Source organism: Carcharhinus amblyrhynchos, chromosome 22 (genome assembly GCF_965287045.1).
Source record: "Carcharhinus amblyrhynchos chromosome 22, sCarAmb.v2.hapA, whole genome shotgun sequence".
Taxonomy (NCBI): domain Eukaryota; kingdom Metazoa; phylum Chordata; class Chondrichthyes; order Carcharhiniformes; family Carcharhinidae; genus Carcharhinus; species Carcharhinus amblyrhynchos.
In genome coordinates, this window is record NC_137345.1 from 21706055 (window position 1) to 21726792 (window position 20738).

Below are 20738 nucleotides of genomic sequence, written 5' to 3' on the forward strand. Positions count from 1 at the left end.
AACTTGAAAGGCAACAGTGAAGTGATGGATTTTGGAAGGAAGAATGAGGAGCGAAAATGAAAATTAAATGGTACACTTTGTAAAGGGGGCAAAGAAACAGAGGATTTCCAAACAGAAATCTTTGAAGAGAACAGGTCAGGTCGATGAGGAGAACATTGTTCATGCAGTGAGGTATTATGATTAGGAACGCATGGCCTGAAAGGATTGTGGAACCAGATTCAGTGTGAAGGAGTGAAAATTGCATGACAATAGGGAAAGAGTCCAGATTCGATGAGCTGTATAATCCATGGCTAGAATTTACCACTGTTCACCCCGGTAGGATTTTCCCATCTCACTACAGTGAATGGAGATTTGGCTGGGTGCCAAATTCTCCATCTTATTGCAGTGGGAGCATGCCTGGTAAGCTCACGCCCATTGAGTCTAATTGGATAACTGTTTCATAGTTCCAAAGTGGCAAGATGGTTAAGCGGTCTCCTTTCTGTGGTGTAAGATACTATACTTTCTGAAACAAGTGCAGATCTTACTCCGATTATCATTTTTTTATTTTTGTTTTTAACAATTTGTATGCTGACCAAAGTGAGAAAATGCAGCGCTGAACCTTGGAATAACTTTTTATATTTCACTGCGGCTCAACACTAGGATGAATGAGTAACAGGCTGAATGCATGGTGATCTTCTTGTGCTCGAGCTCAAGCTGTGAAGAATCTCAATCCCAATGTTAGGTTTCAAAATCATTAAGAAATCATACTCATTCCTTACAATAGGCAACAATAAAAGTCAAATTTGGTGCTGATACTTAGGTAATTTTGTGAAGTAAAATATTCAACTGCAACCACATGTTTTCAAACATTCCCAAGCTCATTTCACCAAGATTTGAGGCTTTCATCCATTTGTAAGCTGTGAATGGACCAAGCAGACCTCTCCTGTGTAAAAAGGTTTGAGCGAAATTTTACTAAAATTTGTCCTGCGTCGGCATTTATGCTTACAGTGAACATGGGCAAAAATTCCCCCCATAATATTATTAATTGCAGTATTCTCCCTGTGGACTTGCCTGGCATTGATACTACTACCACATACAAAATGGTCAGTTGGACAAGGCTCATCAATAAGTCAACACTTGCAGGAGAATGCAAAATGAGGCCTTCCTCTGAAAGAAGAGGAGGAATGCATTTCTTCTAAGTTGCTTGACATAATTCAGATATACTTTTTGACAGAGAAATGGGAGCTCAGATTGTCTGATTGTTCTCCATGAGTGCCAACAGTGTCGTGGTTCAAGAATGATAGGTAGCTGGGTTGTCAATTTTGTTCATTTGCTTACATGATAGAATATCTCTTTTACCAGGGCCTTTCTGTGAATTAAATAAACTAATTGCACGTAATTATGAACTGATTTATCTCTTCTATTCTTTTATTTATTCAACCTCCACACCCATTTCCATGAATCTTGGACCCTCCCCTTGGTTTGTCAATTTAATGGAGTCAAGTTAATGGGCAACTCTGGTATTTGAGCTCAGCAACCACTATCCAGTTGGAGTTAACAGACGTGTGGTCAGCTAAAATAACAAAAATGGTGGAAATACTCAGCAGATCTGATAGGCATTTGCATAAAGTGGAACAAAGTTAATGACACTTTCGGTCAACCACTTACCATTGAACTATTAAGCAAAAGTGCATGAAGATTGAGTTAAAATGTATTGACTGTGAGGCTGCTTACATTTTCCCCAATTTCAAAGTGCATCTTCTCATAGGTAAGAATAATTTGTAACACACAGCTCTCTAGGAAAGAGCTCCTCTAAAAATTGCTGATGGTTTAGTTAGGTAGCTAGTTATTAATTTATGGTACAATGGATTGAAATGTAACTCTGCAGTTTGGTTAATATTTCATGTGAACATCCCATCAAATTATAGTACTGAACTGATTTCCTTCTTGTTTGTCCCAGTAATGGCCAGTCCCCAGCGGTTCCTTGGCAATAGCCTTGTTTCATGGAGTAATCTCGTCAGCACAATCACTTTGCCCTGGTACATTGGGTTGATGTTCCGAACACGGCAGGAAACTGGAATCTTTATCCAGGCGGACGCCAGCCAATTCTCAACAGTCAGCATTCAGGTTGGTAATTTCCAACATTCTTTCCTTAAAATTTTCCAGATTATTTTTGTGGGGATATATACACATATCTTGCCAATATCCTGTGTTAACTGGAAGAAACATTAAAAAAAACAGGGACTTGGGTGGTTACAATAATTCTGACCTTTTGAACATGTCGTTAGTTACCTTTTAACCGTTAAATAAGTTATCAGGAAGAATGCTAGTGTGTAAAAATGAAAACAAAGATGCAAGAATGCAAATGCCTCAAGGAAATATTTGTACAATGGACAGTCCGTGTAGCATTGTTTGTTTAACTTGTAGACTGCAGAAAGCCCAGGAAAACTGCTTTTGCAAACTTTCAATCCACAGGGTCATATTGAAACAAGAATTAATATTGCATAATGTCAGTAGCAGTTTCGCTGATATAATAGTAATCATAAAGTGAGCATTAAAGTTTATTTATTAGTGTCACAAGTAGGCTTACATTAACACTGCAATGAAGTTACTGTGGAAAATTCCCTAGTTGCCACATTCCAGCACCTGTTCAAGTACACTGAGGGAGAATTTAGCATGGCCAATGCACTTAACCGGTCTTTCGGACTATTGGAGGAAACCAGAGCATCCGGAGAAAACCCACGCGGACACGGAGAGAATGCATGGACTCTGCACAGTAGTGACCCAAGCCAGGAATCAAACCCAGGCCCCTGGCACTGTGAGGCAGCAGTGCTAACCACTATGTTATCGTGCTGCCCCAAATGTCAGAAGTGGGATTGTAACACAGGAATGGAAGTGTAATACAGCACAATTTGAGTTCAAAGTTAATTTTTTTTTGAAGGAAGCACTAATTTTGCTCATTCCGTCCACTTGTTTCTTTATAAACTCCTTTCATTATTATTGTCTGTGTTGCATTTTTAACTTAAACTTTTCTCTCAGTGTCATCTTGCCTCAATAGCACTCTTCCCTCTGATTCCCTACTCCAGAACTTGAATATATAATATAGACTGACACTGAAAGGCAGTGTTGCAGGAATACTGCTTTGTTCCAAGTGCCATTCTTCATTTGAGGTGTTAAATAGAGCTCCCATCTTCATGATCAGTAAATAATCCAAAAGCACCAGTTGAAGAAGAGCAGGGATCTCCTGGGGAAAATGTTTGTAACTCCTCATTGTGTGTGCTCTGCACAAAACAAGTCCTTGGTTCATGTTAGTCTTTCCATCTTTCGCTATCCTGTGTCAGTCTTTTCATTTGCAATAACTTCCTTCAATTTTCAAACTATCCAGCATTGATATTTTCTTCCTCTTTCTTTATTGCCTTGAAATCTTCCCTCTGTTATGTCTCTTACAAGTCCATTTCCTCAAGGAGTGTGCTACCCAGTCGCTCTGCCTTTTCCTAGGGCAGAGTTTTATGGCCTCGCTTGCCCCAAAACCATAAGATCCCACCTGAGGTTAACGGACCTTCCCGTTATCTGCCACGGGAATCGGAGCGGGCAATGGGCAGTAAAATTCCAGTCCTAATCTTTTTGCAACAAATTTCTTTGCTCAATCACTCTCCACAGCACTTGATCATTTGTTACTGGTTAATTAGATAATAGGTTCATCATTTGTTATCAAACTATCACAACAAAGCTGATTATCTGGGCTATCTGAATTGGATGCTGAATTTACCGCCATCAGAACAGCGATTATCATATAAAAGAGTAATTTATTAGCTGTGAAGTGCTGAGGACACAAAAGGCACTATATAAATGTAATGCCTTTCTCTTCATTATGAGTCTAAACTATCATGTCTCAATTTCATCGAAAAGTAAATTACTGCGGATGCTGGCATCTGAAACAAAAACAGAAAATACTGGAAAATTACAGCCAGCCTGACAGCATCTGTGGAGAGAGAATGAAGCCACTGTTTCAAGCCTGGATGACTCTCCATCAGAGCTCAATTTTAGTCTAACTTTAAATCTTTTGGCTAATTGCGTCCACTCGGAAATGAAAGCAACATTTAAGATGGGCCTGATAAGCAATCCAGTGGTTAGATTAATTTCAAACTCAACTTACAAATCATTCTCTAAATACAGCGCAGATGAAGTTACTGTGAAAATCCTCTAGTTGCCACATTCCAGCACCTGTTCAGGTACACTGAGGGAGAATTTACAGACTAGAAGGTAGAAGAGGATGTAACCTGACAAAATACAGACCAGTTAATGTATGCTTGCTGCTGAATGGGTTAAGAAGCATTTTGGATGCACAGACCTATTTTTTTTCATCACCAAGGTCTTCCAGCTTCATTTTAAAAGTTAGCTGTTGTAATCGAGTACTGTATATCTCCCTGTAAATAATTCAACATCCATTGGGAAATTTGCAAAGTGCACGGCACCATTAACAGATAACAGCTACTACAATAAAAGGAGAGGTTAAAGTATGGGTTGAAGAATTCAGTCATACAGATTTGTGGTGTCAGTGGTCACACTACTGCTTGTTAGTTAAAATAGTGTGGGCTCAAGCCCCAGTCAGTTAATCTAGACTGACAATACAATGCTGCAGGAAGGGAATGTTGCTCTTCAGATTAAATCAGAGTCTTTTCTGCTGTCTCAGGTGGATGGGAAAGAGCCCGGATTACTATTTGACGGAGATTTGGGAATTTTAACTCCTCCCAAGACAGTCCAGCCTCCTGGCCGATATTTAGCTCCCTATCATCAGCAGCAAAATTGGTCATTCATCCCATTGCTATCTGTGAGATCTTTCTGTGTGCAAATGACTGCCACATTCCTAACATTAGAACACACTGTCCTTGGGGGGGGAAAAATAATAATTCACTGGGAAGCAGTTTGGGATGTCAGTCAGTTATGAACTGTATAGTCTAAATGCTAATTATTTCCTCCTTTTGAATAATATCAATATCTCTTACATACCCTAGAAGGAGTAAGTCTATAACTATCAGTCATGGAACGCTACAAAAATCATTTGCAGTAACTAATCCCAGATGATGTTACTACTGAACAGTTAAGTCCCAGAGTGGAACCTGGCTTGACTTCACCCCAGCTATTCTTTTGCAGATATACATAGATTTATAAGGATAACACAGATTATAAAATATATCTTATATTCTAATGTTCTCAGTAAGTACACAGTCCATGTAAACCAATAGGTGAGATATGACTAGACCCTCCACACTCTGAAGCCAAGTGATAGATGCCACCCAATACAATTTATGTGGATTTCTCATCAAATCCCTTTGAGATGCTTGTCATATTGAGATGCTTGCCAATTAGTCTCACTGACTTTCACACCAGGATTTCCAAAAACCACTCTTAAAGGTGGCACAGTGTTAGCACTGCTACCTCACACCTCCTTCAATTTTCAAACCATCCAGCATTGATATTTTCTTGCTTCCTCTTCCTTTATTGCCTTGAAACCTTCCCTCTGTAATGCCTCTTATAAGTCCATTTCCTCAAGGAGTGTGCTACCCAGTCGCTCTGCCTTTTCCTAGGTCAGAGTTTTACGGCCTTCCTTGCCCCAAAACCTTAAAATCCCACCCAATGTTAACGGACCTTCCCATTATCTGCCACGGGAATCGGAGCGGGCAACGGGCAGTAAAATTCCAGCCCTAATCTTTTTGCAACAAATTTCTTTGCTCAATCACTCTGCACAGCAATTGATCATTTATTACTGGTTAGTTAGATAATAGGTTCATCATTTGTTATCAAACTATCACCAACAATGCTGATAACAAAGACCCGGGTTCAATTCCCGATTTGGGTCACTGTCTGTGCAGAGTCTGCATGTTCTCCCCAAGTCTGTGTGCTTTCTTCTGGGTGCTCTTGTTTCCTCCCACAGTCCAAAAGACATGCTGGTTAGGTGCATTGGCCATGCTAAATTCTCTCTGTGTGGCCAAAGGGGCCAAAGTGTGACAACTAGGGGATTTTCACAATAACAATTACAGTGTTAATGTAAGCCTACTTGTGACACCAATAAATAAACTTAAAAAAACTTAAAACGAAGAATACATTTTGGAATCTTCTCCCACACATGGCTTTCTTTCAGATGCTTTCACCAAGGATCCGCATCCATGATTTCAACCTTTCCTTTCAGTATTCCTCTGCCCTAAAACACAACATGTATTTAAGCTTCCACAAAATCTCTCAGGAACCCAGCCATGTCAACAGAGCACCACTGCTGCCAGGTTGTGGTAAAGGGCCACGAACTTTAGGATTACCATGGATGTCTAGCTTCTTGTTAGTCGGGTATCTCCAGGTCTGCACCTTGCAGCTCTGTTTTTAATTAGGAGCCTCTGTCTCTGCTCCTGACTTCATTGAATGGAAATCTTTTTCCAGATTTCTTTTCTTTGTTCCTTTAACTTCCTGAAACTTTCATTCCCTCATGTCTGAGACTTTCTATTCTTTAGCTTCTGGGACCTGCTTTCTGTCCCTCTGTCTTATCATGCCAATACTGGTAGTTTCTGGATTACCTGGTTCCAACTCTGAAAACTCAAGTGTTTCTGTTTTTCAGTGTGAGCAGTTGATTGCTAAGCAACAGCTTAGTTTTTGTTTCAAAATCCTTACAATCGCTTTTACATTGTAAAATCTCCATTACAATGCAGGCAAAGTTTAAAGCAAAATTAAATCAAATGACTTGCAGGCACCTTTGTTGAACATGAAGCTAAATTAAAGTTTTAACCCTTAGTGCACACATACAGAATGCAAATTAAGCTTAAACATATACCTTATTACTAACACACAATACAAATATAAATCACTTTAACTAGCTCTAGTTCCTAACAATACATCACTACCTATAAAAATGTCTATTATAATGACTCACATATTGTACAGAATTATCCAATTGTACTGGCAGGGCTTCATGTGCTACTGCTCCTTGTTCATATGTTTATAAAGTCATGCTACGTTAATGTGCAAGATTTTAGACAAAAATATTTCTGCACATTTGAACTTGCTAAATGTAGTTGCTAGCCTGTGAGCTTAGCATATACTGGTACACTTGAATTTAGTCATTACTAGAACAAAAGTTGAAACATTTTGGTACCGTGGTAAACCCGCCAAATTGTTGATACTGGGCAAGATTCTCTGATCCTGTCCAAAGCTACCCCACTCTGAGTGAGAATAATGAATTTGACGTTCCAGCCAAAATTCCATTCACTTCCAGCGGCACCAGAGAATCCCAACCGCGAACAAGGACGGAGGTTTTCGGCAAATATATTGGCAAAGCAATTATTTTTTCCAAGTTTGTTGTGGGGCACAAAAAAGGTTAGAAGGTGTATTTAGAATTAAATAATTAGACTGAGAATGTATGCATGAACCTCAAAACTCTGCTGACTATTCACAGAATTGCATGATTTAAACGGTATTTGTTTTAAAAAGAACTCTGAATATAGACTTTGTCGTATGTGACAACATGAAAATTAGACTGAAAGTGCAATGGGACATCGGATTGGCATAATCTGAATGGCAGAGATACTCACCATTTGATCATAGAGTCATAGAGATATTCAGCACAGACACAGACCCTTTGGCCCAACCTGTCCATGCTGACCAGGTTTCCTAAAGTGAACTAGTTCCATTTGCTGGCATTTGACCCATATCCCTCTAAACCTTTCCCATCCATGTCTAATTGCAAGGAAGAAACAATGTAATGTAGATAAAAATGGTGTTTAGGGTGTTCTTCTTCCAAATATTTATTTTTGATTCTATTTTGCACTCTTTTTGCCATTTTGAACCTTACTATAATTCTGGATTTTAAAAACCAAAGCACTTTCTTCTAGATGAATTGCAAAGACTTTTATCCTCCGTGTCAGGTAACTGTAGAAGCTTTGATGTAACTTTGTAGGATACATTTTGATCCACTGGGAGTCCAGCCCCATGTAATTTGTGATCTGAAACCTTTTATAATGTGCAGCTACAGCAATCTTAGCCACAAGCACATTCACGGGACAAAATTCTGCATCATATTCATTCTTTTAGACAGCCAGGGATTATTTTGGTTGAGGGTGTGTTGATATAACTGCTTTAATTCATTTTTTTAATTTTTAAGTAGCTTCAGAAAAGATAAGAATGAGTATGGATAAAGAGGCCATATCCAAAATGTTGATCTGTCTTTCAATCCTTTAGATGCTGACCAATCCACTGTACATTAACAAAATTTTTAATACACCAGAAGTAGAAATCACTGTGATCACAATCGATGCATGTTTTTCTATTCTAAGCCATTGAAAATAAACAGGTTAATCCCTAAATAATTATTTGACAGGAGAATGGTATGAGAATAGTTAATCTCCTTTTTTTTATTGCCAACAGTAATTTATGGCCACTATTGCTGCTTTGAGCCAGACACTGGCACAATAGTTTGCACTGCTGCCTCACAGTGCCGGGGATCCGAGGTTCAATTCTTGGCTTGGGTCACTGTCTGTGCAGAGTCTGCACATTCTTGCTGTATCTGCGTGGATTTCCTCCCATAGTCCAAAAAACAAGCTGATTAGGTGCATTGGCCCCACTAAATTCTCCCTCAATGTAGCCGAACAGGTGCCGGAGTATGGTGACTAGGGGATTTTCGCAGCAATGTCATTGTAGGGTTAATATTAGCCTACTTGTGACATTAATAAATAAACATTTTAAAAAAAACAACTGTTTTGTTTTCTCTCACTAGAAACAATCAATTTTTGAAAGTAAGCCATCCACTGTGATGAGTTCTTGTAAATACACTGAAAAAGTAGACTGCATTGGGATACCTTTGAACTTGTATAATGTTTGAAATGGTACTTGGAACTTGTACACCCAATGTGCCAAGTGTAATTTTACAAGATGTAAATTTTAAATTTAAACTGTTTGAATTTTTGAAAGAGGCAAGAAAATATGGTTGATGGGAATCGGCAGAGGGAGCTGCATTTTGTCTTTTCTGGTGGACTTGACTGCCTCTGATTGAGGATTGGGATCTCTTGTATGCTTAGAGAATATTAATGCTCTAATGGATGTCCATCCTTTTAATAAGGACAGCGTGGGTCCTCTCTCTCCCTCTCCACTTAACTGCCCAGAGATAGACACTGTGTCAATGAAAACTCCCTGAACTAGAGAATATTACTCTGGTGCTCATCCACAAAGAGGACAACAATCTAATTCACAGATCACTGCAGCAAAACCCTAATCTTTCTTCAAATTAAATATAACATCTCACACTCCAACGCCACTCACTTTATTTTCAAAAACTGGCTTTGAAAAATGCAGTAACAATTCTCCTAAAGCAAGTGATTACATCCACTTCTAGGAACATCCTCCATGCCTTAAAAGAATGGCTGGGGCCAGTCTTGAGGGAAATTTGCCTTCACAATAGTTCACCAGCTGAGACATGGGTTGAATGCTGGGGTAATGGCAAATTACTGTGGATGTTGGAATCTCAAACAAAAACACAAAAAGCTGGAGAAACTCAGCACAGAATCATAGAGAATCATAGAATCCCTAAAGTGCAAAAGGAGGTTATCCAGCTCATCAAGCCTGCATCAACAACAATCTACCCATCCCCATAACTCCACATATTTACCCTGTTAATCCCTCTGGTACTAAGGGGCAATTTAACATGGCCAATCCACCTAACCCGCACATCTTTGGACTGTGGAAGGAAACCAGAGTACCTGGAGGAAACCCACACAGACATTGGGAGAATGTGCAACCTCCACACAGACATTGGGAGAATGTGCAACCTCCACACAAACAGTCACCCGAGACCCAAATTGAATTGGTCTGGCAGATGTATAGTGTTGGTAACTGCGAGGTCATCCATTTTGATAGGAATACCAATAAAATGGACTATTATTTAAATGGTAAAAAAATGTGCATGCTGCTCTGCAGAGGGACCTGGGTGTCCTTGTGCTGAATCAGAAAAAGTTGGTTTGCAGGTATAGCACATAATTAAGAAGGCAAATGGAATTTTGTCCTTCACTGCTAAAGGGATAGAGTTTAAAAACAGCGAGGTTATGTTGCAGGCCACACCTAGAGTACTGTGTCCAGTTTTGGTGGTCTTACTTGAGAAAGAATATATTGGCATTGGAGTGGGTACAGAGGAATTCCACCAGGTTGATTCCAGAGTTGAAAGGGTTGGCTTATGAGGAGAGACTGAGAAAACTGGGGCTACACTCATTGGAATTCAGAAGAAATGAAGGGAGATCTTATAGAAACATATAAGATTATGAAGAGAATGGATAAGATAGGAGCAGGGAAGTTGTTTCCACTGGCAGGTGAAACTAGAACTAGGGGACATGGCCTCAAAATAAGGGGAAGCAGATTCAGGACTGAATTGAGGAGGAATTTCTTCACACAAAACATTGTGAATCTGTAGAATTCCTTGCCTAGTGAAGCAATTGAGGCTACCTCTTTGAATGTTTTTAAGGCAAGGGTATATAGATTTTTGAACAGTAAAGGAATTAAGGGTTATAGTGGAGCTGATTCCAGGAAAAGATCAGCCATGATCTTGTTGAATGGCAGAGTAGGCTCAAGGGGCCAATTGGCCTACTCCTGTTTTTATGTTCTTATGTAACCCTGGGTCCCTGGCCCTGTGAGGCAGCAGTGCTGCCCTAAGCTGGTTCGGGAGCTGATTTCAAGAGCAAGCTCGCCAGCTCTGATGAAAGATCTTCCTGACTCGAAACATTGGCGCTATTCTCTCTTCACAAATGCTGTCAGACCTACAGTTTCTCCAGCCTTTTCTGTTGAATACTGGGATTAGGTTTTCACTTTTTCAGATGTGGAAATTGGTTGCCTGTTTAAAAACATCCTGTCCAAAGTAAATGAAAAGGAGAATCAGGCAAGGAATTTGTGGGGCATATCCATATGAACGGCAGGGCAGGCTCGAAGGGCTGGATGGCCTACTCCTGCTCCTATTTCTTATGTTCTTATGTTATGTTCTTAAGGAATAGAGCAGAGAGCCAATCTATTACTGTCACTGCAAACAAAATTAAACCAGCCAAACTGTACCTACTTGTTGAGGATAAAACCTGAATAAAACTAGCTGCAAGTATAAATCTCAGAAATCTCCAACTCGTCTTTAAACTGCAACTGATCTAACGTAAATCCTTTCTTAAAACTGATCTGATTAGTTGACACTGACAGCCTCTAATTTCAGTGAAGAAACTGACACGTGGGTTGAAAATGTCAGTTTAAAAGGCAGGCACCAGCATATATTAAATTTATAAGGAATGATAAGGCTGCTGATAAATAAGCTGCACTTATTTAAATGAATCGTTATTGGAAACTGAAAAGTATGATGGATAAATTCCCAGGATATGTTCAGCATTTGAATTTCCTGTGTTACTCATCCAGAATGTTTATGACATGACGACAGTTGTGAGTGCTGTCTTAGCAGAGTAGCTCACAAAAATGATTAGGAACATGAAATGAAAAAGGAACTGTCCTTCTAATGGAACCAGTCTGTCTGGAGTCCATTTGATGATGATGTATTAATGATTCTACCACTTAAACCTGTAGGCTAATATCAGTTTTATTTATCGTATAAAATGTACTTTTTCAAAATGGAAAGTGCCACTTTGGAACCAGGCCAATTTTTTTTTCTTTTATTCATTTGTGGGACTTGGGATCTCTAGCTGGCCAGCATTTATTGCCCATCCCAAGATGCCCTAGAAACTGAGTGGCTTGTTAGGCTATTTCAGAGGGCAACTGAGAGCCAACCACATTACTATGGCTTTGGAGTCACATGTCGGCCAGACTAGGTAAAAACAAGATTTTCTTCCCTAAAGGATATTAGTGAACCGGATGTGGGTTTTCCAATAATGGTTTCGTGGTCATCAGTAGATCCTTAATTCCAGAGAATTTTGTAAATTGAATTTAAATTCCACCATCTACCATGGCAGGATTCTAACCCGGGTCCCCAGAACATTGATTGAGTTTCTGGATTAATAGTCTAGCGATACTATCACTAGGCCATCCCCATTTGGGAAGTTACAGCTGCCAAATCGGCTCAGACTCAGCCTGAGGATCCTGACTTGGTTTTGCTGGTGTGCACGTGTGTGTGTGTGCACGTGTGTGTGTGCACATGTGTGTGTGTGCACGTGTGTGTGTGTGCACGCACACGTGTGTTTGTGTGAAACATTGATGGAGGCAGAAGGTCATTCAGTTTGGATGTTTGTAGAAATTAACAGACCTGGACAGGTTAAGCTTGAGCCACATATTTGGTGTCAGCTGTTGGAAGCACTCACATCTCTTGAGTTAAAAGGTTGTGGGTTCGAGTCCCACTCCAGAGTCCTGAGGAGAAAACCTTGTTTGTGCTCCAGGTCAGCAATGCGGAAATGTCATACCTGGAGGTGCTGTCCAGGACACTATTTCAAAGAAGAACAGGCGAATTATCCCTAGTGTCCCGATCAATATTTATTCTCCAATCAGTATCACAAAGATTGATTATCTCACCAGACCTGTTTGTGTGATTTTGTTATGTAGTTATTGGCTACAATCCAAAGATGTGCGAGTTAGGTTGATTAGCCATAATAAATTGCCCCTTAGTGTCAGGGGGATTAAGAGGGTAAATTTGTGGGGTTATGGGGATAGGATCTGGGTGGGATTGTTGTCGGTGCAGGCTTGAGGGCCAATTGGCCTCCTTCTGCACTTTAGCTTCAATGATTCAATGACTACAGTTCAAAAAGCATAAAACAGCTTTACTGGCTGCAAAGTGATTTAGGGTCATTATAAAGACACTATACAAACACATAATCTTTCTTTCACTTCAGAATAAATTCATTTAAACAATTGGAAACAGAGATTTGAGGTGAGGAATAGGCTTAGGGTTAAAGTAATAAAATATGCATGGAACATGACAAATTATCAATGCAAAATACAAGGTTCTTATAGATACTTGCAATTAATAATATGATGACAGCCAATTGACCCCGAAGAAGTCCAGCACAGAGGCCTGTTACTGAATGTGCCCCAAAGTGGCCCAGAACTTCTGTTTTAAGTAATACAGATGCCTCATAATTAAGTCTGATTATCAGAGTTTTGTTCTAGGGTCATTGTGAGGCTGCCTTTAAATTTACATGAAGAATCTAAAAACACTGGGACCCAATGAAACAACAGTCATGATTATTGAAGCAACTGGAGAACTAGGAATTGGAAAAATTGACAACATGATCTATGACACTGACATTATACCTGAAGATCTAACAGATTGTTTTTAATCACTTTGCCAAAGAAATCTAGTGCAGAAGAATGTGATATACATCGAGCAATCAGCCTAATGAGTCATGTGCTAAAGGCCATCCTCAGAATCCTAATGGCTAGAGATGGAGAGAAATTAAATTAGAGATTTCAGACACTCACTGTGGCTTTGTGGCAGTTAAAAGATCAGGAACTGCAATGTATCTTCTGAAAAAATAATTGAATACATTTGCCCTTGTCCTTCTTGTGAAGGATACTCCTTCCCCCACGCCTATCACCACCCACATCCTTGATGTTCCACGTTGTCCCAACAAAGCTTTGGCTCAAACAAGGTTTCTAGCCGCCCTCTACTGGTCAAAGATTCCCATGTTGCATCCTGAATCCTCGGAGCACAGAGTGAGTTACAGCTGCGCGTGAACTTGGGTTATCGTGCTGTTTTATGTGCAGGCAGGGAGAGCTTAAGACTCGTGTTACCTGTGACCCTTAACTGCCTGAAAGAGGAGACTTTTTTCTGTCTTGTTTGACTTAAATCTTGCTCTTAAACACTAGGGGGGTTTGCTGTGATGAATGAATAGTATAAGAACTGTCTCTGGCTTGTCATCATGCTTGTCTGACAGCATTGGGATGATTCTCCCAAAAACATTCTAAATGTTGAATTTGTGTGAAAAGTGGAGTAAATCATGTTTTTTTTTCAGCTGGAGTTTCAAAATGAATCTCCAGCACTCAGTGCATTGCAGAGAGCCTTAGCTTGAATCACATGAAAAATCAGTGGCCGGGGCCTATTGCCGCTGGAGAGGCTGGCAGTCTGTCAGTGCTGAGAGGCCAACCCCGCACCGATGGCCTTATGACCCCCCCGCCATGGCCTGATCGCTGGCACCTTGGACGTGTCCAGACAGCCTTGATCCCCCTGCACTGAGCCCAGCCTGCCTCAATCCCCCGCAGCCCCAATCTCCCAATTCTATCCCCCCCAACACCCCTCACCCAATTGCCCAGCCCTGATCATTGGCTTCCCTTCCTCTGTCACTCAGCTTGAGAATAGACTGGCAACAGGAGCTCCGAATCCCACTGATCTTACCCCCCCCCCTCCCTTCCAAAGGCCTAGGCCCCGGCCCCAGCCCCATTAGGCCCCAGTCCCTTGCACTACCCAGTGCTCAGTGGGCAGTGCCAAGGTGCACCTTGGGCATTGGTATTTTGCCCCTTGGGCAGTGCCAGGGGAGTCTGCATGTTCTGCCTGTGTCTGTGCGGATTTCCTCTGGGTTCTTTGGTTTCTTCCCACAGTCCGAAGGATGTGCTGGTTAGGTGCATTGGTCATGCTAAATTTTCCATCAGTGTACCCGAGCAGGTGTCAGAGTGTGGTGACTAGAGGATTTTAGGAGTAACCTCATTGCAGTGTTAATGTAAGCCTACTTGTGACACTAATAAATAATTTTTTTTTAAAAAACTTATAACAATGCCTTCAGCTGGCTACAGCCTAGGCTCTGGAATTACCTTGTTTGATCAGTCAGCTTCTTTACCTTTACTTTGCTGCTTTCTGAACTCCTTAGAACCTACTTCGTTCCTGCCCTAATATTATTTTACGTGGATTAGTATTGAATAACTTACCTTGTACTGCCTTGGAATGCTTTACTATGTTAAGGGCACATATATGAAAGCAAATTGTTAAAGTTTTTTTTTTGCTTTTGCATCTGTCTATTTATTATGTTTAACATTGATATCACGATCTTTGCAGCTTGCTGAGGGAAATGTGATGTTAAATGTGTATCGCTCGAGCAGTCGGGTCACAGCGCTGACAATGGACCAAATTAAAGTGAATGATGGTGACTGGCACCACTTGCAACTAGAACTTAAAAGTTCCAAAGGTGGAATGGAAAGCAAATACACAGCTGTCATGTCTATAGACTACGGACATCACCAGGTAAAGACTGACAATATGAAAAGATGTTTCATGCTTTTGATTTACTATTTTTGCATGGAAGAAATAAGGAATTAGTTTGTAATAAAATCTGTCTGTAAATATTTTTCCTCATATTCTCTACATTAATAAGCTTGCTAATGATTAGATGAGTAAATGTAATAATAGAAATTTTGCTACTGATCTTGTCTTTCAATCTTTGAGTGAATGTATGTGCAGGACAGACCCTGAATACGGTGATGATCTTCACTGAGATGGTTTTACATGATGAATAATCAATGGCTCTTTAGTGTCCAGGCTTACTCATGAAGAGCCAACAGCTGAGTAAAGTTTAGAGGTGCCACCATTCATTAAACTTTACTCTAGAATCAGTCACTGCCTTCAAGAGAGGAGGGTAAGGATGAAAACAGACATGATTGAGGTAGCATTCCCATTATACCATTCCAAAATAATCTAAAGTCAGCACTAACTGATATCATTATTATTAAAAATATCATTCACTAAAGAATCTTAAGCGTGTTGACCCCCTACAATGTGAGGAGCTGTGTACTGCTTCCTTTTACATTCAACATTCAAATCGTGTCCCCTATCATTTTTTCATTTCTTCAGCTGTCTGATCATCCACCATCTGCTTCTACCGCCTGTACTGACCACTATTCATTCTCTCCCAGTAACAGTTTTTGACTTTTGTCCAAGTATGATGCCATAGCCATTGTCACCATCACTGCTTGTACATCTGTTGCAAAGCTTCAGCTTCAACTATTTACATTTTTTTGATTCATTTGTGGGACATGGACCTTGCTGGCTGGCGAGCATTTATTGCCCATGCCTAGTTGGCCTTGAAAACGAGTGGCGATTTCAGAGAGCAGTTGAGAGTCAACCACATTGTTGTAGCTCTGGAGTCTCATGTAGGCAGACCAGGTAACCATGATGTGGAGATGCCAATGTTGGGCTAAGGTGGCCCAGTAAGAAGTCTAACAGGTTTATTTGGTAGCATGAGCTTTGGGAGTGCTGCCCCTTCATCAGGTGAGTCGTGTGAGATTCACCTGATGAAGGGGAAGTGCTCTGAAAGCTTGTGCTACCAAATAAAGCTATTGGGCTTTAACCTGATGTTGTGAGACTTCCTATGAGACCAGGTAAGGACTGCAGATTTCCTTCCCAAAAATACATTAGTGAACCAGATGGGTTTTATCAACAATTGAGAATGGTTTCATTGTCATCAGTATATTCTTAATTCCAAATTTTTTTAATTGAATTCAAATTCTACCATCTGCTGTGGTGGGATTCGAATGTGGGTTCCCAGAACATTAGCTGAATAGTTTAGCGATAATCCACTAGGCCATTGCCTCCCCAAGTCCTCAGCCTGCCAGTTGGGTAACAATTCTTTCTTCGATGTAGAAGGTCCCTCCTTCAATTGTCTAAATCCAGTAAAGGGACATCTCTTTTTTAACCCTTCAGGCCTGGAAGCCAAAGTTACCCAGAAGAATACATTAAAGAATGGTAGATCAGGTAAAAATAACTTACAGACCCTACTCAATCCATTGGCTTCACTTGAATATCCTTACCATACATTGTTAAGCCCCCCACCCGTCCCCAACGCCATACATGTACACACACCCTCATACTTCACTTCACCCCTTGAAAGGCTCCATCAACATGGGCTTCTATGCACATATAGAATTCTATTGATCAAATATCTTCCAAATACAAGTGAGAGTTTTATTAAACTAGTGTCGACTTTGAATAGGGAAGAAGCTGGATTTGATTGGAGGTGGGAAATTGAGCAGAATTTGGAGATAATCTTTGAAACTGTGTTCATTCTGTGCTTGCTTTTCGGTTATTGTAACACATGAACAAAGGGTCTGGAACAGTTTTGTTTAGAAAGCTCCTGTCACTGCATGTTGGTTAATTACAGTGTGGGTCGAAAGCTCAGAATGCTTCTTACTGATATTTCATCACTTAAGTAAGTACCTCACTGGGTTATAAGTTACAAAAGACTTCAATGGCAAATTAACGCTGAGCTGTAAAATACTACATTCTATTAGATCAGAAGAAGTGATTATTAACAGAGATAAACATATAAAGACTGTTTCATCATTGAAAATCTAGTCTCTGGGAATCTGCTTTTTCCACTAATTGAAAAATGAAAATATACAAAGGACTTGGTTTATTGAAACATAGGAAATAGAAGCAGGAAGAGGCCGTTCAGCCCTTTGAGCTGCTCCACCATTCATTATGATAAAGGCTGATCACCCAATTCGATAGCCTGATCCTATCTTCTACCCATGTCCGTTGACCTCCTTCACCTCAAGTGCTATATTGCCATAGCTAATTGCTATAACTAAAATATGAGAAGCCCAGACACATCTGTCAATCTATCAGCATTGCATCCTTTGGATATCCATTGTTAAGCTAATTGCATTGTTAAAGACAGGTGATATAACTGGATACCGCTAGAACAGTTGAGTGTGCGGGAACAGAAAGACGCCACCATTCTGCTGAGCCTGTTCAGAGAATAAACCTGCTTACGGTAAAACACAAGCTTCAGATTTACTCCTTCGCCAGATAGCATTCTTGGAATTAATATTATCCTTCCCTCCTACTTGAATCCACAAAATCAGATTCATGTCCCTGACACTGCTATGACGTGTGTAAACAATGTACACAATCTAACAACTCACCATCAGAAACATTGCTGAACCTCCGACAGAAAAGGAGTTCCTGCCATTCCTAAGACAGAGCATGGAAGTCTCTGAGTGACAGAAAATATCCTTTCGTGCAGAGGAATATTTTGGGACATTGAGCTAGTGAATTTTATAGTCATCAATGGCTAGAATTGAGCAATAAAACGTTTCTTCAGAGTCTTTTCCTGACGATATCTTCAGCTGCCATAAAGAGCAGGTTATAAGCTCGCAGAAGAGTTGTATGGACTTAAAAGGTTAACTCTGTTTCCCTCTGTACAAATGCTGCCAGATCTGCTGTTTTTATTTCAGATTTCCAGCATTCATGGTATTTCACTTTAAATAAAACATCTGCCCTGTCTCAGCATTCATGTGCATAGAAATCAGGAATAATACGAGTTAAGGCTTTCCCTCAGGATCTGCCGACTTCATAAGTGTATCTGTTATCTCAAAATTCTGAATTGATTACTAATTTTTTTACTTGATTTTCATTTTCACATGCTAGTCATGCCAATGGCGCCGCCAAGTGACATTTCAATTTAATTCACTGTCAGTCTTGTGTCTATTCAAGACCAGTTTGACAGAGCTCCATTTCATGTTGTATAGAGTCTGAACAGTCATCACACGGAGAAAAATCTTTCCATGGTTAGTAATGTGTATCCTAATGAGAGCTAATATGAATCAGGACCAATTAATAATCATCTGATGTGATCCATTTGAGCAGCATAGCACTATATACTTCAGACTTGGTTTGAAGGTGAAACTTACTGCATCTCTGATTTCATTGACACCACAGAATAAAAGATCATTTATAGCTACCAAGCAATATATTTGTCAGTTTCTCTTTAGTTTTTAAATTATGGTTCTTGTGATCCTCTGTCCATTGATTTCTGGCTCCATCTATTTCAGACAATGGTTGAAATTGGTAGCGAACTGCATGGGTTGAACCTGAAAACAATCAGTGTTGGCGGAGTCTCAGGAAACAATGGCAGTGTTCGTTATGGATTCCGAGGATGTATACAGGTACCAGGAAGAGCAGAATATGAACTGTATATACTATAATGTTATACTGCTAATATAATCAGTTGTGTTCAGTGTTATTAGCTTTGTTTCCTCAGCTACCCTTGTAGGTGAACAAGTATTTTATGCTACTGCAGTTACATTCAGTATTAGTAATGTTCAATGGGTTTCTCTTCCCATAATGAATGACTGTACCATGTAGTATGGTGCAGAGCCATGGAAACCAAGATTATTTTGGATCCAATCCCTGCTTGAGGTTGAATTAATTATTGTAAGCCAGGGTGGCAGTTGATCAATATTGTCCTCAGCAACCTCGGACGTAGGAGATGGAGAAATAACATGTGTTCTTGACATTGTTGCTCTCCTGTAAGCCTTTACAGGAGACTCACATGTTTAGATATTTGAAATAGGAAAATCAGGCTTATTTATGTTGGCCCTGTGGTTGAATAACAGACTGACATTTACTATTCAATCTCAGACTTTGTGGATTCACACCAGCGAGTCAAGTCCAAACGGAACGCAAATCTGATTTCCGTCTCAAACGATAATTCCCGACTGAGATTGTGGGATCAGTCAATTTTCCCTCCAGGATTTCTGCTCATTATTGGTGTTCCTTGGCAATTGTTTCATGTCAGACACACAGATGTACATTTGTCTGAGTGTTGTTCCTCTTGAGAGCTGGAACACTGTGATTCTGTGACCTGTCAAAACTAAATGAATATTGCCCACTTGACAGTCGGAGAGTTTGACCATCTGCAGGAAATAAAGCCAGATCCTCTGACTGTGAGATCAATGGCCCACTCCTGGGGCTCCCACACTGACGTAAGGAGCATCTCCTGATTCCTTAGGAATTGTCTGGCTGATAAAGCTGGAGCATTCCCATTAGCAGCTGGTTTTAGTTCTCAAAATTATAGTTCAGGGCTGCTACTGAAAGAAAAACCATCTGACATCTTAACGCAAATGTGGAAATTCAACAATAAATTAATCATGATACATTTATGCAGTAGCAGGGTGGCACACTGGATAGCACTGATGTCTTAGAGCACCAGGGATCCAGGTTCAATTCCGGCCTTGGGTCACTGTCTCTGTGGAATTTACACATTCTCCACGTGTCTGCATGGGTTTCCTCCAGGTGCTCCGGTTTCGTCCCACGGTCCAAAAATGTGCAGGTTAGGTTGATTGGCCATGCTAAATTGCCCCTTAGTGTCAGGGGGAGTTAATAGGGTAAATAGGTGGGGTTACGAGGATAAGGTGGAATTGTTGTCAATGCAAGCTTGATGGGCAGAATGGCCTCGTCCTGCACCAGTAACCGAGAGATTAACTATGAGATTTTGAACAGCTACCGAGGCAAGCAGTTTTGTCGTTTCGGTGAGCCACTGTAAAATGATCAACTCCTTCCTCAGGGGGTGCGAATCGGTGAGACGCCATCCACAGCAGTGGCATTGAATGTAAACCATGCGGAGAAAGTGAACGTGGAGAGAGGCTGCAGCATTCCTGATCCCTGTGACTCCAGCCCGTGTCCGACAAACAGCTATTGCAGTGACGACTGGGATAGCTACTCCTGCAGCTGTGACCCAGGTAAAGATTTATAACCACTTCAGTAATGGGGTCAGCCAGAAGCTCAGCGTTTTACAGCTTGTGAGATTCTCGTAAAACACAAAGGCAGGCTCGCGGGATTCAATGTAGTGATTTTCTAGGCCTCACATCCCAAAGATCATCCACGACAATCTCTAGTTTTGTTACCATAAAAACTGTTAAACATATGGGTATCATTATGCTGTCACATTTCTATTCCGAGTAATGTATAAAGTGATAGATACTCAAATTAGCCAGCATTGAATTTCAGCCAATGACTGACTTTAGTTGAGTGGTGTTCTGGGGAA

At 40.5% G+C, this 20738-nt stretch overlaps 1 protein-coding gene across 3 annotated transcripts in view; it reads left to right on the plus strand.

Moving 5' to 3' along the window:
- Nucleotides 1-20738, plus strand: part of celsr2 (cadherin, EGF LAG seven-pass G-type receptor 2) — a 309225-nt gene that overhangs the window by 233517 nt on the left and 54970 nt on the right. For all 3 annotated transcript variants that reach the window (XM_080210022.1, XM_080210025.1, XM_080210024.1), the window contains exons 9-12: nt 1940-2106; nt 14972-15157; nt 18745-18858; nt 20259-20433. In XM_080210022.1, coding sequence (XP_080066148.1) covers nt 1940-2106; nt 14972-15157; nt 18745-18858; nt 20259-20433 — 642 coding nt within the window. The remainder of the gene's footprint in view (nt 1-1939; nt 2107-14971; nt 15158-18744; nt 18859-20258; nt 20434-20738) is intronic.